Source organism: Solea solea, chromosome 3 (genome assembly GCF_958295425.1).
Source record: "Solea solea chromosome 3, fSolSol10.1, whole genome shotgun sequence".
Classification (NCBI taxonomy): domain Eukaryota; kingdom Metazoa; phylum Chordata; class Actinopteri; order Pleuronectiformes; family Soleidae; genus Solea; species Solea solea.
The window spans coordinates 32972639-32994033 of NC_081136.1; the positions used below are offsets into that span (position 1 = coordinate 32972639).

The 21395-nt window shown below is 42.2% G+C and overlaps 1 protein-coding gene across 5 annotated transcripts in view; it reads right to left on the bottom strand.

Annotated features, from left to right (window-relative positions):
• The window catches only part of atp2b1a (ATPase plasma membrane Ca2+ transporting 1a), a 34698-nt gene extending 24761 nt beyond the window's left edge, over positions 1 to 9937 (bottom strand). For 2 of the 5 annotated variants that reach the window (XM_058623991.1, XM_058623993.1), the window contains exons 1-2: positions 9856 to 9936; positions 63 to 558 (exon numbers count right to left, since the gene is read on the bottom strand). In XM_058623991.1, coding sequence (XP_058479974.1) covers positions 63 to 255 — 193 coding nt within the window. In that variant the 5' untranslated portion in view covers positions 256 to 558; positions 9856 to 9936. Of the gene's footprint in view, positions 1 to 62; positions 559 to 9473; positions 9492 to 9685; positions 9785 to 9855 lie in introns of those variants that run through there. The other 3 variants (XM_058623988.1, XM_058623989.1, XM_058623990.1) reach the window with 3 other exon arrangements.
• Between the last annotated feature and the right edge of the window lie 11458 nt (positions 9938 to 21395).

Here is a 21395-nt window from a genome sequence, read left to right on the forward strand (position 1 = left end):
ATCCTGTATTAGATTGAGTTAAAACAACAATCATCATCAGTGTAATGAGAATGTTACTCTACCATCTATAGGTGACGATTTTAATCGGCTGCAGAGTCCTTGAGTATCCCCAAAAGATTCCCCAATTTTGTTAAGCGCCTCTGCGCCTCTCAGTTCCATAAGAGAGCGCAGGTCTTTGAGCGTGCAGCCAAACTCTCCATCATGGTTGGCCTCCACGATGGAGTTCTTAACCCCACTGTACGAGTTGTTTGCCATTGTCTCAGCAGCTCCCCACTCTATTGCAAAGCGTTGATGCTTTGGCTCAATAGCGTGGGGGTAAAAATCGGGGGAGGAGAGGAGGGGTCCAGGAAAAACTTAAATCCTCAAGAGTGTGAACCAAGTGGTAGTTCCCATAAACAGCTGACAGGCCCTTCAGAGGCAGCTGGAGTCATATGCCAGGTAGTAGGGCAGGGATATTACAAGACAAGCCATTTCCCTTGGAGAGCCGAGTTCCTTTTCCTAGTCTTTCATGGTGACTGAGGATCACCCGCAGAGCCGGAAATCACCATGCATGAAGATCTGAAAAAGAGCAAAACATACACAAGGGTTACCTTGAGTGACACAGCTCTTGTACCGTAGCAACATTGAACGACTTGTGTTTGGGCAAGATACAAAACCCCCATGCGATATTTTCTGTGGATCTGGACAAATAGTTATATATTTTCACAATTAATCCATAGCAAATGCCATTTTATTGTGCTCCATTTGTGTGGAAGGCAAAATCAAGAGTTATAAAGGGTGGGGGTTTCTGTTTCCTCAAACAGAAAGAAGAAGCTTTTTCTGCTAATATCAAAAACCAGACCAAAAAAGAACTCGACTGTTAATTATTTTCCTCAATTACGCTGAGTTTTTACTGTGCAAAAGTATCTATAATATTAATTTCTTTTCTGGACCAATCACGTGTGTTACTGTGCACTCCTGCTTCCCCGTCGAGTATGGGAGTAGAATGGGGCATTAGCTCTCAGTAATCAGTCTGCCCTGAGCTGCTCCCAGGCATTTTCCTGCATTGAAATTTTAATTGTTTAACTTCTCACCTCTACAATGTTCCTCTACTGTTACAACATACTCAAATCTTCGAGCAGCTGTCTCAGACCCGAGGAGTTTCCATTAGTAACTCCTTATTTTTTGAACTGACCATGTTTGGCGAGTGCTCTCTAACTGGCTGAAGGATGCATGTTAAACCTTCTTAACGCACATCAGGACATACGAGCTATAATGCTGACTAAAATGTGTTTGGTGGCCAGTCATCGGTAAACTACTCAACAGCAAATAAACAGCTGAACCTCCAGTAAACCACAAGACACAATTCTGCTGGTTTGGTGTGTCAGAGAACTACTTTGCCAGTGTAATTTTAGGGCAATTAGTCTGTTAAGGTAGCAGCCGTGCTGTCCCTGGTACTGAAAAGGAGCAAAGGAAGAAAGTATATATTTTACATGATAGCACAGACAATTAAATTATTGCGTGTGTGTAACTGGGAGAGGGAAGTGGCATCACACTGCTGACTCCACACTGTGATGTCCAACATCAACATCGGAGATAATGCGCTCAAGCCTACCATGCAACCAACTATTCAGTGACCCATTGTGAGAGCAGAAAGGCATGTCTGTGTCAATGGACAGACAATACGAGTATTTGGTGCTGTAGTTAATACTGAAGCAGACACAGAAAAACAAATCAAATGGGACTGTTTGATGTTGACAAATATTTACTTGAATTCAGTCACCAATCTATACTGGACGTCTACACTGCACCACACGTATATACAGTATTTTCAATTAACATTTTTTTAATAAATTAGTAATTAAATACATAAAACGGGGTGTGTGTGTGTGTTTCATGTGTTTGTAAAGAAGTTACAACATTCATTTTTTTTATAACAATTGGGCAGTGCCGATGATATATTATGAAATATTTACTAATTAATCGGTCTAACTCTAATATTATTTTGATATTATACTATTGTTTTTATTTCCACCTTGCCTTTATCTTAAAACATTAATATGTCTTAGATTTTCGCTTATTATTATTACCGTTATTATTATAAATAATAATAATAATAATAATAATAATAATAATAATAAAACAGCTACTGTACCCCCCACAGACTATATTCATATTTACGGAAGACACCACTAAGTGGAAAATTACAACTATTGTAAACAGAATGTTGCATAAGTACCCCATCCTATCATACATGTAAACATAAGAGGGGTTGTTTAAAAGAAACCTCTACCGAAGGCAGGAAAAAAAGAAGAAGCTGCAAGCCTTTCTACAGTGTAACTGGTGGGGTAACGTAGTGACCAAGCAACAACTGACTGATTACCTTAGGAAAAGCCTTCCACTTAATCCAATTAAGACTATCTGTGGCATCAGGGAGCGCCATGGTGTTCTACATGGGGGAGTCTATTCAAATAAGAGGTTGCCGTCCATTCAGCTTTAATCAACCTAACACAATGAGGCTGATCCATTCATGTCGGATTGGATTTATGTGAACATTCGACAAGATGAGCATGATTAGTCGTCCGAAACAATTTGTGAAACACTACACTGTACTTTGAGGCAGAAAGCTATGACAGCATATACTCTGCGTAGAAGGAGACTTGAATTTAGCCATCTGAAACATAAAAAAAAATATTCAGACACACAGGGATGTTCTCCCCCGTCTGGAAAAATGATGCAGTTATCCCCCTGCTTTTGTACTTACTTCTGAATATCTGGCTATAAGAGGAGAGATCAGAGGCTGCCATTCATGCTTCTTTATATCAAAGAGGACTTCAAACGCACAAATCCAAATCTCAGAATATGCCGGCGTGTCAAACTGGGACGCAGATGCGGAAGGAGAGAAAATGTAGCGTTTATTATTGCTCACTGCACAAATGAAAGCTTGCAGCTTATTCCATTGAGATTCTTGGAAACTATTCTGTCACATGTTGAGATTCTATTTGGAGCCATCTGCTGTGGAAAACGGGACAGAATTTATTATTTATTACATAGTATAATTGCAGGGCCGGGTACATGGCTATGGTGGAAGAGATCGCATAAGTCACTATTTTGAGAGGGGGGAGAACAACACTCTACTTTGCACAAATTGTACTGACCACAGAGTTTAGGGTCCATGGCACGTGCTGAAATGTCCATTTCTAATGTCCGAGTTTAAATGACAACATGTACAATGTCGTCCTGCATAATGCCGTCAAATGACACCACCTCAAACCACAAATTTGACTTCCAGGGAAAAGTGAAAAGGACTATTTTTAGACAGAGCTCGGGAACACTGAGCTAACTCTCTGTTGCCCAAGATCCGTAGACTGCTATGCAAGCTCCACCTCACACAGGAGAAAGAAAGGTAACAACTAACTGCAGCTGTTTCTGAAACCAAGCTTTTTTCCCCACTCATTCTTGGTAACACCCGGGGACTTAGTCTCTAGCTGCACGGCTCATCCATGTACAAGTGAATTTCATATTGCACCTTGCAAAATCCCATTGCTTTTTGAACATGTGAATGAAGCCCAAATGACTTCACCTAAATAAGAAGTAATATTTCACTTGTACCACATGGGCAGTGCACATGTGCAGCAGCTTGTGGGTGATGACTGTAATTCTGTGCCTTCTCCATTTCCCTGTTTTCATGTCTTACTCTATGAGTCCTCTCCCGCATTCACACTCCCTAGCCCCACAAGCGGCAACGCCAGGCTGTGGGAAGTGCCAACATTTTCTGTGCTGCGACAGTTTCAGGTTGCGGAGCAGGTCACATGTCACAACAGTGGAAAATCATTGTGATTGGATCTCCAAGCCAACAGCTGGCATCGTATGGTTGAATGACAGGGGGCTAAGGTTAACCCTTTGTAGGCAACCACTGCAAAAACACAGCTCAGCATAAATATGTGCCGTTTTACTCGAGGACCGGAGACGAAAGGTCGTAAGTCTCTTCTATACCTAAGCTATTTAAGGCTGTGATCACACATTAGACTCACACCACCCAGAGGGGATGAGGCAAGTGGAAAAAGTAGAGAGGACAACAGAGGTGGCCATCTCAGAAACACGCTCATGTCTTTGTTTCCATACTAAGGAAACCCTCTGGCAGTTTGGACACCTCAATGTGCCAAAAAACCCGATGCAAGTCGAGGATAGCAATTCTAGGGATCCCTCTGCAATGGAGCTACCTAATGCGCCGGTTGGTATTTTTAGCTTACCCAGACTGCCCCTCCCCCCACTGCTAACCACTGCTGAACTGGGTCAGGCCATGTAAATGTGGAGGGTACAAAGCAGAGACACCCAGCCCTCCTTGTGATGCCGCATGGCTTGTAGCTGAGGGCGTTTCTTCACCCCCACAGACTGGAACCTCAAATGCTGTCAGGATGCCAGATCATAAGAACGCACAGTCAGAGGTGACGGCGTCAACACACTTTTCCTCTTCAGCTCTTCTTACTTCACGTATGAGGAACACGAGATGATCTCTAAACTGAAAATAAAGCTATCAGAACTGAATTAAGGTTTGGCAATTCACTAAGAATCAGCTGTTTACTTGACATATAGACTATAGATATTACCAGTTTTTCTTTCATACAAATTTATAATTAAATGTTTCATTAATTTGAACAATTGGAAATTTAAACTAATGTTTGTATGTGTTTTTTATGTAACCCTACAGATCTGGATTAAGCTTTGTACTTCCACTGTTTAATGAGTGCAATGCTCCATATTTTCCGACACTTGAAGTAATATCAATGGATTTTTATCAGTGAAGATAACACAACATGTCAAGTCAGATAATCTCCACGACTAAATAAAGTTTCCAAATATCTGCAGTATAGAGCCATTTAAATGCCTCGGGAAGGAATAAACAGTAAACTGTTGCCAAGTGCTTATAATTATGTTTGCTCATGAAACTGACTCATACAAACATTTATTTAAACAAACTCATTCAATTGCTACATGCTCTGGTGAAAGACACCGAGGTCCCTAAAATGTGCGGCTTGCATTCAATAAAAATACTGGAGTTAAAAAGGAGAGGTTTACAAGAAAAGTCAGGCTTCTATTAATTACTTTGACATTTTCCAAACCTCAGCAATGCAACACAACACATCGTTACAACTCGTAATCCATGTGAAGATGTGTGTGCAAATGGTGAGGGGTCATATAGTGTAATCATTTACTCATTTGCTCATCAGGCATTTCAAACACTGACTGAGAGATTATGCCGTCATCCAATTGAACGTCCACCTATGAATTAGGTTCGTCTCAGCCTTGGGGGTTTTGAATCAGATTCAAATTCTATCACTGACATCACACCGTGCTGCATTCTCATTATATATCAATAAAGCAACTACATGTCAAAGTAGTGACTCTGAAAAGAATATTTCTCATTTAGGAGGTAAGAAGACCAGGAAGGCTGATTTAATTTAGCCCCAATTTCACCATTAGCTGAGTTCTTCATGTCTATAGGATGAAAAGTATTCAAAAATGAGGCCACTTTGAAGATGAGACGCTCTCGGCGATCTTTGTTGCATGTGATTCTACAAAGCGGCTCAGTGGCCCAAGGTCCTGCCGTCCCTGTCACTTACTGCAACGGTCTGACCTTGTTGTCGCTACAGTTTCAATTTCAGGACACTCTGCCTCAGTTTGCGGTAGGGAACGCCATTTGCGATCGACAAATATTTACACAAAGCTATTAAAGACTAATACAGAGAAGTGAATTAAGTCTTTAGGTGCACTATTCACAATGCTTTAAAGACTTAAAAATAAATGTACATTACATAACCTTTACCCAAGAGAGGTTCAAGCCAGACCTGAGAAACCACGTATTTGGCCAAACCTGCATGACATGATAAGAGTTTGGGTGTGTGTGAAGAAGTTTACTCCAGCATAGGACTGCATACCATGATGCCAAAATTGATATTGTGCAGCACAGCCTGCAGCAACTCCACACACTGAAACAACTCTTAGGTCCAGAAGAATACTGATATTTTATATATCCAGCGATGTTACAGTTAAAAAATAAGGCCACAGATATTCTTACATATAAATCAGAAAGATATATACCAGAACTAACACTATTGTATGGTAAAGTGCCTTGCAGTATAGTCAGACCCTCAAGCAGTCAGGATGACTAATTTATGATATTTTGCTGAGTGTGTGTGTGCGCACGTTCAGAGTTCATCAAGACAAGAGTTTATCAGTTTTTTGTTGTTCAAGCTGCCTTTGTGAAGCTAAATTTAAATGGAGTCACAAATTTTAAAGGAATTACTCAAACTCTATGAAACGTCTGCTTAGAATTACCTTGGCCTTACAATCCACACAGAAAAAGAAAGATAGGCAAAGCTACATCATAAGTAAATAAAACTTAAACAATTTCACTTCGCAATACACAACCAGACTAATTAGCTTTCCATGCTTTCATTTTATACTAGGCTCAAAGTCATCTTAGACCGATGGCCTAAAGTGTCTTAAATGAACGTTAAACACCGTTTAACAAGAAACTGAGGGAACGTGGACTAGCTGCTTTTGAAAATACTTTTTCAACTTGTGTTGGTGACTCGAGTGCAGCGCATGACGATGAAAGGAGTGGACATATCAAACAGCAGTGAGGGGGACTCAAGCGTGGTGAGTTGGGCACAGTCGTGACAAGCGACAAGTGCCTCGAAGAAAAGTGTGATCCGCATAGTGGGTCACTTCACACAGTGACGCCCGCTTATTTTAGCAGCAAGCTTAAATGCTAGATTAGTAGAAATCACAAAATAACTAGCACACACAATGAACCCAGTATGTAAGACAAAACACAAAACATGTAGTCCAGCAATTCCCAAAGTGTGGGCCGCGGCCTCTTCGTGTACTGCGGGAGGGCTGTGAAAGGTCATAAAATATAAATACATTTTCAGTTTTGTAATTAAGTTTGAAGTGAATGGAATGATTCAACATTCAAGAGGTATTTTCTGCATCTTCACGTTGATGTTGGGTTTAATATTGTGACGTTGGGTGATGCTATTTACATTGATAGAAAATTACACACGCTGAGAGTGAACACCTTGTTTACGTTGAACTTAAAACTTTCAAATATTACATGAAGCCCAGCTGTTGAAAGTACAGAAATAAAGTGAAGTGTACTGACTATTAATCTACAAATATATATGGGAATTATAGAACCTAGTCTCACATGTTGATCAGAGACTAGATTTAAGGTATGGGTGCACCTCAGAGGATTTCAAATTTGAAAGGTTGTTTGTCTGTAAAAGAAGAGCAGAGAAGACGCTATCTAGCAGAACCACAGCCACTGAGGTCAAGATATCGTGCCTCTGAGATAAACAACCTATATAACAACTACTGGCTCCTATCCCTGGGACATGTCACACAGCACTATCAATAGCCAGCCATTAAGGAAAAGCACAGTACAAGAAGGAATAAGAAAGGATATTTTTGTCATTCTTGAGTGACAGCAACAGTCTGAGTTCAAAGGGCTCAGACACAGCAGCAGTGTCACTGATGGTTTGAGTGAATCATTAAACTAGCTCTGAACCTCTATATGCCGAGTTAAGCAGCAATAATAAAATATCACTCATTGCTAAGGGATTAATTTTCTTATATGGTAAAATTGAGACACATTGAACTAATTCAGAATTCCACCAGTAGTTCTTGGCTATTATCTTACATTGTGTATTTATGTCTACAGACAACCTCGCCTTTCAACAAGAAATTGGCACACAGCTTAAGTTAATTCCTTGTTTAAATATATTTGAATAACACTGTCATTCCACTTGGAGTCCACGGAGGGATCACGAGTTATTAAATACAAACACAGGAAGACAAAATTCAGGTTTCCATAAAAAATACAAGGTGAATTTTAATCAAATTTGCAAAAATCCAATAGAAAATACACAGCTCCAACAATAAATTGAATAGTCGATTATTAATCAATATATTTACAGTTTCAAGCGCCCTTATTTCGAGGATTGGGAAACACCAAGCAACATTATCAAAGATTCATCGATAATCAACAGATTAAATGATTGTGGAAATAATTGGCGCAAAAAAACCCTCAAAATCCAGGTCACCACAGAAGAAGGATATGAATGCATGTTGATGACGCAACTATAAAGCGCCACTGGCTGTTGACACATGACCAAATCAACCATTAATAATCAATTATTGTAGTAATACTTGGTTTTCGCTAGAACTCAGTAAATGTTGTGGTATCCTCATCGGTCCATGTACCAACAATTTTGGCCAAGTGTACAAGAAAATTAAAGCTGGAGTAACGTTTCAGTCACGTGTTTTTGTGACCCTTCTTTCTTCTTCTTCTTCCCCCAATACATTTCGACAGGCTGTACACTAAGAAGTGCAATGCTGCCTTGCCATTATAGGCTGAATCTTTCCATTGCACTGATTACCTTTTGTAGATATGCCAACTTTTCCACCTCCCTCAAGCGCAAATCGAAAATGCGCATAAAACCATGGTGATGGAGACCCAGTTAATGCTGGCGCTGCAGCAAACCCGGTGCTATTTAATTGGATGAGGAGTGATCCCTTCAACTAGGCACCAAAAAGGTGCTCAGATGCTGATCCCCCACACACCAGCCCGGAAACATGCTGGTGGTGAGAGCGAATGCAAAACTGTACGACGCTGCCCGTCAAAGTGTAACGGTAACATACGCAAACGAATTGCTTTAGACGGGAAAGTACATAGATATGAGGTCCACGGCTGCGCAAAGACGACGGTGCACATAATCAGCGATGAGCCGCACTGATGAAAGTGAAATGTTCTTATTAAGACATTTGAGTTTGACAGCGGCTTGCGGTGACATGTGAAACGGGGGTGTAAAGTGGTGCTTCCTTGGTGGTTGAATGAGGTTGGGTACGGAAAGGCTGGTGTGCCAGTCGAAGCACCAACACGAACAGAAATGGACACTGCACCGACTGGAGGTGTCATTTAGACTACGTTTCTAAATGTTTAAGCTGCGAAAAGTAAAAGACAACGTGCCTTCGCGGGCGCACCTCCGGAGCTCTACGAGGTGTCCGCGTGAAGAGCCGCACTGCGCGGCGTCCGACACCGAGAGCCGTTGCTAACGTCAGCGTACTGCAATTATCTTTTCTAGCGTCCAATTTAAAACGGAGTAACGGTAAGTGTCATACCGGGGGGGAAAACCCCAGTGTCACCGTTTAGGTTTGTGTGTCCGGCAACTTTATCGTCCACATTTTCAACTGTACAACGTTTTCTCCCCCCCCCCCACCCTCCCCACATACACACTGAACCATGAGCTTCAGCGTCAATACGTCAATGTACACGCGAATGTGGCGTGTTGTTGAATCCGGCGTTTTGAAAAAAAGCACACACAAAAAAAGCACACAACCATCCAGGCTAACGTAGAATGTTAGCCAACTAGCCCCCAAGCGTTAGCTTAACCAGATGCAAAGAAGGGGAATAGTCAAATGCTACTTACACAACAGATTGACAAGTGAGAAAACTTAGCCCGTGGCAATGCAGGGGTCTCCGTGAGCTAAACGCAAGCATAGGGAATCTGACAGCATCCTGTCTGAGCGGCTACCTGCGCTGGTAAACGCAGACGCCCCAATGTCAGTGCCTATCTGAGATATAACGTGAGCTAGCGACGTTAGCTTGGTATAAAGCTAACCATCCAAGGCAGCTACCCACCAGTGGCTGGCCCTCGTTGATCACTGGAGACAAAAAATGAAGACTTAAGCGGGTCATGGAGGTAAAATGCAACGTCTACAACACCCGGGGGCAGCTTTAGTGTCGCGGCGGTCAGTCACACTGGCACAGAGACAGATAACAAAGACAAGATAAAAGGAAGAAATACATACTCCGTTCTCTGAAGCGAACCCCAGCTCCCGTTCCCTCTTTCACTCACCCTCAGTCTCACCAAAGACTGAACTCTCTCCCCTGATCTGAGGTAAGATCCCGCCCACTGCGCTGTCACAGCCACGACCGAAGTCCCTCCAGTCTCGAGCGTCAAGATGGTTCCCTCCACCCGAACCAATGGACGCCAGGTGACCGTTATGGATATTTATACAGTGTAATACATGTTGTTAGTACACACACACACACGCAGGTATGAGTCTGTTTGATAAAAAATGACTCACAAATGCCTAATAATACCTTAAAAATATCCTGGACGTTCTTCAACATTTAATCTGTAAATCTCCACCCCGTCTCTGAAAATAACTGAGCTAATCAGCACGTGAGTCATTAACAAATACAACAGGTACGAACTAAAACACCTGTTAATTCGTACATATTACATTAGTCTCATGTCTCTATCATCAGTTCTGTATGGTTGTGGGGGGGTTACGACGTAGATGTAGGCAAACCCGGAAGTGCACAGAAGGCAACTATCTCGCCGCGCTTGGCTCCTTTCTAGCGCTACACCGCCGGGGACATGTGATGCACGTCAAAAGGAGGCTGGGCAAAGACCGCTGGTGTGGATTCCCATTGGCTGAGCCGGCATATCAGTCGCCTATGGAAACGGTTACGTCATGATCCCTTCGTACTACCTCTTTGCTCCCGTGTTGCTTCATAATAATATGCTTATTCAACACCCCTCTGTCTCCACAAACCCTATCATATGATGCGGCATGCAGAAAAGTTTGCGCCGAAACACCAAATGAAGCGTCGTTGCTGCTCTCTGAGCTCCGCCGAGGCTCTTCCCCCGGCGCTTAATAATACCTGACGTCACTCTTTCCATGACGTAGTCCTTTCTTCTTCTTCTTCTTCGCATTCACTGCCTGTGTTCTTTGAAGCTCTCAAGTCCCATGGAGAAGGACAATCATCCAGTCTCCGTACAAGTGGGGTCAACTGTCAGTGAAATTCCCCCAGACTTTTAGCAACAGAGAACATTAAGGCAAATGTACTCACACTCTATTTAAATAGAAGAGCAGATAGTTGAGTAGAAAGTTTCTGGTAAAAGAAGAAGCTCTGATTCAACTTCTTGACTCAAGAAAAATCAAGGAAAAAAATCTGATCCGAATGTACAAAAAAAATCTTGATACATGATACCTCTTTTGATAACTTGGTAAAAAAAGAACAATACAAGTACCCAGCACACAATATAGTATCGTTTTCTTCGCTTATTAAAGTGACATAAAGAAGGGCGTATTGGCAGACATTGTACATTATTTGTAAGTATGTTTGTATGAGTGTAGAATCGCTTTAAGATGAAAATAATTTGGTTTTAATTAGCTTAGTATTATTTTGCTGCTTTGTTTCTACAGCGGCCCAAAAGGACAAACTAGAAGCAGAAGATTACAACACAACCATGGACAGACGATGTCTTCCATTTGTTGAAATCTGTCGTCTCACTATCAGATGTCACTACATCTTACATACTGGACCTTCTCTTGTCCTGCTTCTCTAGATCTGTAGCGTCATTGTTGTTCCTTGGTTGAAGTTCTTAATTCATGTTGCTGTTGGTAACATCTTCTCATGTCATGTTGTTGTCATCTGTCGTAATCAGTCTTGACGTTGGCATAAAGGGAACAAAATAAAAACAGTCAATAATGTTCCTGTATGACTTACGTACATCTAAAGTCCGAATGTAAAGAGTAGAAAGTACAGCTATTCATAGCAGTATGTTTTTCATGCAGGAGCAGTTAAACATTCCCTTTTAATCAAAGACAATAAAACATCAGACACCAAAGAGAATGAGGCAAAGTGACCATCTTTAAACCTCTAACCTTATTAGACTGAGACGGACCCTTGGTTAAAAAATAAGATAAGCGATGGTAGATGATAAACTCAGAACAACACTGGCTGAGGTCAAACCCCAGTGTAATATACTTGCTGCCTCCACATAATGGGATTTATCATTAACGCGACATCCCCAATTGCATCTGCACAGAGACATATTTACCTGTTCGGATTTATATACCAGGGGAAAAGTTCAACGTGCAAATTTTAAAGTTGGAAAATGCTGTTTCAGAACCTTTGAGTCAGCTCAACTCTGAGGGGGAGAAACAATATTTGCATGGAAAGAGGAAGAAGTCGGAATGGAAAACAATAGATTTATGTAAGTTGACTTGTGCAATCAGCTTTGTCCCTACGCGTAAGTGAGGTCACCGAGTTGGTCAAGCGCAAAAAGAGGAACGATCTGCACAGATGCAGAGACAAACAATATAGTACTGCAATACTGCATTAAATTGCCCTAAAGGACAACAGTGCATAAAATGCACTATATATAAGATTTTAAACATCATATGTAGCAGCCAACAACAAATTTTGCCAGGTAAGGTTTGCATATGTGATTGTGACTGCTTATTCTTATTATTAGAAACGTGACACACAGAGGATGAGGAGAACAAGAGTGAGAAAACTCCAAACCAGTGCATTTCTGAACTGACGAGGACCAAATATTTGCTCCACCAACATAAAGAATAATAATATTTTGAAGATAAATGATGTAGAAAGAAGCAGAATAGAGCCAGGCCAGCTAAAAGCTAAAATATGGCTGAAGGAGTGATTCGGCTCAGGCTTTCGGCAGTGCTGTCAATAAATACACCAGTTAAATATTGACATTTTATTAATTTCCTTGCTTAAACGTTAGAGATTAACGTATGTTAAGGATTTTTAAGTTCTTTTTAACTAATCTACAGTTCGGACGTTGAGCTCATGACTCTTGTAGTGACAACACTCTCTGACTAATAAGTGTGCGGCAGTACGTTGACGTCACATTTAAGTATCGGCTCAGCTCGTTTGGAACCTTCAGGTACTAAAAAAAAAAAAAAGTATCAGGTATATCACTAACAGAAAACCAAAAAAGACTGTACAGACTGAAATGATAAATGCATCCAAATATTCATTATAAGCTTTCAGCTTTCGGGAAATGCAGGTATCTTAGGCCAGGACAGAATTCTTTACGCAGAAGTCATCAACTCACATTTTCCTACCATTCTGTGGCTCAGCCTTGTGGCATCTACTCTTCATCTAAATATTACAGACAATAAACTCGATTTTCGCCTGGTGTTATTACTAACTGTTTATTCAGTTGAAACCACTTAACCTCGGCTTCAGTCCATTTAAACACTTTGGCACCACAGAAGTGAGCGAGATGGCGAAAACCCCACACGAAGCGCCCTTTTAGCTGTACACACCGCAATCTGGAAGCTGTTTGGTCATTTGGACTTGTTAATGGAGAAAGCAAATTTACTCTGGGAAATCGCAGCTGCGTGTATTTGCAAAAGAGGGCAGAGCAGTCATTTCAGATGATCACTGCAGATGGACGTAAATCAATCCTGTTTCTTGACTGAGGGAAATTTCTCCTCCGCAATAGAAAGTCGATGTCAGTGGGGCTTTTTTGTTGAGAGTTTTTAAAATGAGCGGGCAATGATTTTTACCCACAGCTGTTCCCTCTGTCTTGCTGTTGACTCAGATTCTCAGTGGAAATTTGCCATATGCTCTGGAGCATCTTATGAGCTACGGTAAATGTCAAGTGTCATTAGCCTTTGTGCATGCTAATGTGTTGTTTATGCTGTCTGAGTTTACAAGCATTAATGACGAGGCATACCAAAAAGCTCCCCCAAAAAGGGGAATGTTGTGCTCAGAGTTTTTTTTTTTGCATTTATTAAAAACACAACCAGAAGAAAACCACTTTATTTATTTAGGGTGGATAGAGAACACATGCTTTCGGAAAGAACGACATTGCACGACACACACACACACACACACAAAAAAAAGTTCGGCAAAAGTGTCACATTTGAGAACAGAGCTGTGTGTTCATCCCAACATAGAACTTTAATTACCGGGCTAGAGTGCTACACACCATGAGACGAGATAGCTTGACAAATAATTGCAGGTTCAGTCGAGGAGCGTCTAGCAACTGGCACCGCACGAATATGTCCGCCGCTCTTACAGAGAAAGAGGAACTTAGTTGCAGACTCTGCATCTTATCACATTCTCACATAGCCACACCGCTGTGAACTGATTAAGACATTTGCACAAATAACAATGCAAAGTGGAAAATTTGGGGGGGGGAGGGAGGGGGTGGAAAAAATACATCACGAAAGCCACAACGACACAGAGACACAGAGAGAAAGATTAGCAGTAATTTCCTAAACATTTTTAAAACAAACATAACTGTGGTGCCATCGGAGATCATGTGCCTCCGCAGCCAAGACAAGTGGAAAATGAAGATGTCTCATTAGTCGTCTTGCACCACCAGGTCCCTATCAGCGAGGACACACTGTATGAATATTGCTTCCTTTGGTCAACCAATCTTTCTACACCACTTTGTTTCTTGAACAGATGTCGGATTTTTCCACTGGCTCAGCACATTGGCAAAGAGTTAGAAATGGAGAGAGGGGGTGTGGGGGTGGGGGCTTCCTCCTTTTGAAGAGGAAGAGGGAAAAATTGTGTTGCATACTTCTAGAGAGCAAGACTGCTGATCAGATATGATGATGATGTGTGAGATTTTTTTTTCTTTTCAAATTGCAAACCAATCAAAAGTTAAAACCAGGTCTTTGTTTGCAATTCTCAGCTCGGAGAACGCGTCGTCTTGTTAGGCTCAGGGCTGGGGGGGGGGGGGGGGGGACGGGACACGTTAACGGCAGACTGTTTGGACGTGCTACGCAAACAGGACAGTAGCTATATCAATCAAGACAAAGTTTATATTAGGGGACGTGTCCTGCACATTGTAATAACAAACCGTCCCCGTCTAACGCGTCATTAGTCCGCCACAATTACTGTAATCACATTTTTCCTGAAATCCACAAGAGTCCAAACATTGGATTATGTCTAGTGGAGGAGTCCCCAATTATATGATTAACACCCACACACACACACACACTTGCTGACTGGCAATGGAGCCGTAGACACAGACACATGAATTACACCTATGATGCAGGTGGACGTCCAAGAGACAATCTGAAGTGAGACGTTGTGAGACAGTCACCTACGCACGCACACACACACACATGCACATGCACACAAAGCCCCCCTTTGTGGAGAAGAGCTGAGAGAGCGAGAGAGAGAGAGGTGGTGGGTGGGTAGGTGCGGCGGTTGTGAAGGAGGGGTCTATCATGACTGAGCTGTTTGCTCCAGGCTTGCTCATGTTTGTGTTTCCAGCTACCTCTGGAATTTACTGCAGGCACTGGCAGGGGCAGCCGCGGAGAGGTGAGCAGCCGTCAGGATAAAGGCCAGAGTTGTTGGGAAAAAGGGAGCGAGAGTGAATGGAAAGGGCCAAAAACGCGGAATATAGAGGCCGTGCACGGTGAAGGGAAGAGGAAGACGGAAGCTGAAAGGCACGGACGGACAAGGGGTTATTGTAAAAGGCAAAGAGTCAGCAAATAAGTGTGAACTGGAAATGCACAAAAACTCTGTGTGTGTGTGTGTGTGTGTGTGTGTGAGTGTGCGTGCGCGCGCACAAGGAAGGAGACAGTGGTCTTACTCAGCTCTGAGCCAGCAGCACTGAAATTATCGGGCCAAGTTTCCACTCACAAACAATAATTCACCTCAAGTACCCATTGAGGCCAGGACAGTGACCCACCCTGCCCTAAGTGTGTGTGTATGGTTATAGCCATCAACATATAAACTTGTGTGTGTGTGAATGTGTGTGTGTGTGTGTGGGGGGGGGGGGGCATTGCCCTCCAGGACTTGTATTTTCCGTCGTCTGTTTTCTGTTGATATCTCGTGTATTTACATTTGGCCCGGGCCAGCGGTGAGACTGAAAAGTGGATTTCATTCAGTCCACTGCACATTTACATGCTCATAAAAATGTAGGGCATATAAATAGCGTTTGATTTGTTTGCCTTAAAGGCAGACACAACCAGATTCCACATATAGACTAACGCTCGAGGGGGAGTGTGGGGGGGGGGGGGGGCGGGCGGAGTGTGTGGAAGTGTGAAAAAAAAGAAAGAAAATAAAACAAACTTTCAGTTTTGAAAAACAAAAATGTACTGTTGTACTGACAGAAGAAGCCTGTGTTCCTCAGTGCGGGGCTAGTTAGCTTTCTGGCAGAGGTGACTTTGGGAAAATTAGTGGCAACAGGCGGTAATTAAGAATCGCTTTCACTGTGTTTAGTTGTTCAGTTAGGCGTGGAGCCCATCAGCCCCATAAATCTGCTATTCTCTTCCCCTAAAGTCTGCGAGTGCCAACAGGGACCAGGAAAAACAATTAATGGCCATTTAATTACAGAGCCACATCTGATTTTTTCTTCTTCTTCTGCTTAACCCACATTATGCGGAGAGAGAGCAAGAGAAGGGGCACATTGAAAGTGCTCGAGCTTGATCGAGCCACTGTGGAGCTCTTAGAATACGGCAGAGTGGCATGGACTGGGCACAGATGGGGCATACAGGAGTGGATCCAATGGGAACTTGGTGCCCTTTACACCCCCGTTTCTTCCAGTTCACATGGGGGCTTTTCCCCCGGGAGGCAAAGAAGGCACGAGTACGAGGAGGAGGAGGAGGAGGAGAGGAGGCTGGGTTACAGGCGAAGGCTTATATTATTGGTGCGGAGGAACCCCAGAGATTGTGCATGTTTGCGTGAATGACGCGGACGCACACATGTACAGAGACACACACCTTGCACTGTGGCCTTGAACTTTCTTCCTTATGGAGAGCAAATGGACACACGTGTGTGTGTGTGTGTGTGTGTGTGTGTGTGTGTGTGTGTGTGTGTGTGTGTCAGAGGGAGCAGGAAGTGGGAGGTTTTACGGGCAGCAATATGTGATGTGAAAGACAGAGTGTCACTGGACACCAGACGTCTCAAACTCCATATTTTGATTCTATTTTATTTCTTCTTGTCTGTCTCTGTTATTTATACATACATTTTGCACCATCATGTTCTGTTTTTGTGTGTGTGAACTATATATCAAAATAAACACTTGATTTCAAATCAGTGAACAGGTAGTTCATTTTCCCTAATAAACTCTGGCCCCCGGCCCCGTCCTGACCAGTCGAGAAGTTCACTGGCCCCCAGGTCATGTTGAGTTTGAGGCCCCTGCTGTACATACGTACAACTTCAAAGCAAAAGTGTGACATTTTATGATCGTTTTTCTTTAGCGTCCGTGTGCTCAAAAAGTATGTGCTCAAATAATACAAAATCATTTTAGAATCACTTTGAGTGACTTTAAACCTGTAATTGTTTGGTTTTGCTTCTCTATAGCAGTTAATTAAATACATTTGTGGTTTTTTTTTGACAACGACATTTTCATTTGGAGATTTGGAAACACTGGTAGACATTTTTGTTTTATGGACAAAACGACGAGTTAACTGAACAAAATTAATTCGTTGCAGCCCTTTTGAGGGCTATTTTATTTACTCTCGTCTTTTTGTCGAGATGAGTGGGCGAGATTCTTTTTTTTATATTTCATAACTGCCAGCATTCCCAAATAAAACATTCTAGTGAAAAAGTAATTTTCGAAACACATTCTTTTCAAAATAAAGTCCACTCTGCGCTGATGTCCGCACAGGCGACATGCATAGAGACCGTGAAAGGTCCGTCACACACGACCGACACAGCAGACCCAATCCATAAAGAGCCGGTCATTTTTAAGAACTTCAACTGACTTTTTTTTCCACCTGCTCAGAACCAGGCCACGCCGTTCCAGAGGTGATGTGAAATGTGTGGGTATAAAAACACAACGACCAAAAGAAAATAAACCATAGCTCTGCTTAGTTACCAAGCTGTGACCAACCCCGTGATTATATGTCATGCCCTCATCTTCATTACCACCGGCACACCCCCTTACCCTGATTTAGAGAGAGAGAGAGATCCAGCTTGATCCAGCCATAGCAGATGGATATGTCAGATATGCCTGTTTGGGCTTATGGAGATGCTTAGTGGTAAATGTAATGATTTGTGTGTGTGTGTGTGTGTGTGCGTGTGTGTGTGTGTGCCTACCCCTCAGTCCACTGTTCCGATAACCCCCGGGTCTGTCAGGGGACAACTCGGTCACTTTGCTGACACTGAGGCAGGTACAGTACAGACGGAGCCACTTATCATTTAGATTTCTGGAAACAGAGAAAGAGATAAAGTGTCATCAAACATAATTATTTTATTTAATATATCAAGGTTACAACCAACTATGGAGCTACATCGGGTTGCATGACTCATGTGTAAATATGTGTGAAATTTGACGGCTTCAGCCTGGAGGTTTAGATGAAGACGACTCCTCCTCACAGAAGAGGAAACTGAAGAAAAAGCCTGTGTCCTTTCAAACTCACTCACTCACTCACTCACTCACTCACTCACTCACTCACTCTGACGACTGTGACCTGGTTTTCTGCCACCCATGAACTCAGCGTGGTCTAAATTTGAGTTTAAAAAAAAGAGCACAGTGTGTCCTGCATTTATAGCGCAGAACACGCCAAGGTCCAACTTGACTTTTGAACAAAAACTATTGCAGTCACTTTAACACTTTTAAGCAGGGATGACCTTTCGGACACGACACGTGACCTGGCTGATGTGAACGCACGCTCTGTCTTTCATCCACCCTCTCCCTCCTCCGTGTTTACCTTTGGTTAATGTCATGTTGCATAATTCTCTTCACAAACACAACCAGCTTGTTTAATTTCGCTTGTGTCATGCGTTGCGACAGATCGCCTCTCTCTCTCTCGTCCTTCAGCCTCCCCTCTCCCCTTAAGTCAGAACCTCCAGCTGCTTCTCCAGCAGTTGATGGAAACTTTCCTCTGTTAGTGTGTCATGTGAAGGGCAAGGCAAGGTTTTCCAACGCCCCGTCTGTAGAAAAACACCCGTCACTGGTGTGATGTACCAGGAGTCTGGAGAAAGGAGGGCATGTTTGTTGAAGCTTTGTTGGTGGGCTTCCTGTTTGACCTGCAGGATGAAGAGTTACTTTCCGCCCCCCCCCGCACTGATTATTCCTTAACTTTCACTCTTTGAGCGCACTTTTGGGCCAACCATGCAAGAAAACTCACCAAAATTGCAAATCAGAAATTATAGTTAACCCTTAGATGCGCCTTCATAAAAATGTTTAACCCTTAAATTGCCAAGTTTTTTCATTATGCACCTTCATTTTATGGTCTTAAAAAAACACAATAAATGAATTATTCTCAATATGCTTCATACAAACTGGATTATTGTTGGTTTGATTATTGCAGCCTGGTATAATGTGAAAGATTAGCATTTTTTTATATGCATAAACAAATGCTAGTCAGTCATAATTCATAAAATACTCACGTTAACACACCTAGAGCACTAAGATGTCTTTATAGCTAAACTATAAAAATTGTAATCAGTCCTCATCATAAATATCAAAGATGAAAATGTTTTAACCCCTGGGTAAAGTTTTTGTCATGGCGCATCAAAAATAGTGATTTGAATGGGTTTCAATTAGCACATTTTTGTCAGAAGGTGCGTACGTGTGAGTATTTTAGTTAACATCAATAGACAAAAAATAAATACATGAAAAAAAACGCACAACCTGGCATATATTTTTAGCAATATGCATGGAAAAAAAAGATAAAATATTCTAGAAATTGAAAGCCAAAACACAAAACTCTGTCTAGGTGTATGTTTAAGGGTTTTTAAGACACATTTTCCAACTCTGTGTTCCCACTAGCCAGACAGACGCCGCCTTCACCTTCCTTTGATCTGCATGTGAGTTACCGCAGCAACCACGGTAGTGGCCAGAAGTACGTTTGCAGGCGTAGCAGGGCTTCCAACCCATCTCTAGTCTTTTTTGTCCATCTTCTTTTTAATGCCAATTATTCCACAATGATCCAGTCAGGAAGTACACCTTCAGTAGCAAACATTGATTGGACTCTGACATAACAAATTATCGGTGGCCTCTCTTGCTATGTGGTCACTACACACACCCCAACATACATGGGCCTAGTTTTAATTATTACACGTATGCATTCGTAACGCATTACTGATGAAGAAGAGGAAGAAGAAGAATCTCTGAAGGCCACCTATCCAGCTCCCGGTGACACAACTACTGCACCCCATTTCACTAATGAGCGTCACAATGACACGCGCCATAGCTGGGAAAAATAAAAATGTGAACGTGGAGCGGCTGACACGCGAGGTTGCACCGTCCATCATCCCAAACGTGCTTGGTATTTGCTAAATGTCAGCTGATGTAGTCTGTCCATTAGCCTCGTCTATGTAAAATTCCACTCAGATCTCCAGTATGTGAGAAACCATAGAAACAGTCTGGCCTTTGTTTCTTGTGCTTGGGAAATTGTCCTGTGTGCGCTGGACTGAGTAATACTGCTGTGTTAGTGTTAGATGACGAGCCCACTCACACATTCGGTGTCAGAGGGAGGGAAAAAAAGAATTGGGTGAAAAACTGCATTAATAAAAGGTGTGACAAAATGATGTGATATTCCATCAATTCTTCTGTCCTGATCAACTCCCTCCTCCAGAGATACATCATTCCACCCAGAAGCAAACATTTGTAATTGTGTTGAAGTCACGTGTACTGTCTGTAGCTTCAGTGTCTGACCTTATTAGAAAACTGCGGCCAGGCCCCGACGTTGCCGAAACCACTAGTTCAAAGTTTTGGTTTCTTGTCACTAATTTGCATTTTTTTTTTTTTTACAGCAAGCTTGTTTAGTCTGTCTCGAAAAATCAGGGGGCTATTTCTTAGAGGGGACCAGTTGCTAGGCAACCGGTAGAGATGCTCTGGGTTACTGGCACCTGCCATCAAAACGGTACAGCACACAACTGTCTCTGTAACAGCTGGTGCGCTGCTAACTGGACTCGCACTGTACAACTTTATGTTCCTGAAGAAAGACAAGTACAGTATTCCTTTGTTTTGTATCACGGATACGAAGAGAATCGATTTAATATTCAAATGTTATTTTCTGCCCGTGTATGAAACAGATAATATGTGTGTGTAAACACTTGATCCTGTAGTGTGGAGTGTTAGAGTTGTAAATGGGCCGTGACATTGTTACACTTGAGTACGGAAGAGATTAAGAAATCTGAGATTAAGAAAAAAGTCAGAATTCTGAGGACAAAAGTCAGAATTCTGAGTTTAAAGTCAGAATTCTTAAAGAATGGCCACCACTTGATACTATGGACTATATAAATTAAGATATTCCAATCTATCAAATACATGTAATACGTAACACGTCTGAATTTCTGGTAAATTTGTTTTTAAGAACATAGGTTTGGTTTTCAAACTTTAAAGAATATAGATCCAGAACATTTCACATGTTTCACAGAGTGTTTTTTTAGTGGCATGGAGCAAGAGAAAGCTAAGAAATGTAAGTCAACAAGTGGGGGAAACATGTTTTAGCCTCATTAACGTGAGCAGACGAAAGGAAGCCTAGTTGTCGTCAGTGCATAGCCTAGTTAAAGTCTACCCTAGTTTCAGCTCACATAGCCCAGTTACAAAGACACCCAGAAGAGTCACTCTCTCTCTCCCGGAGTCCAAATAAGTAATGGC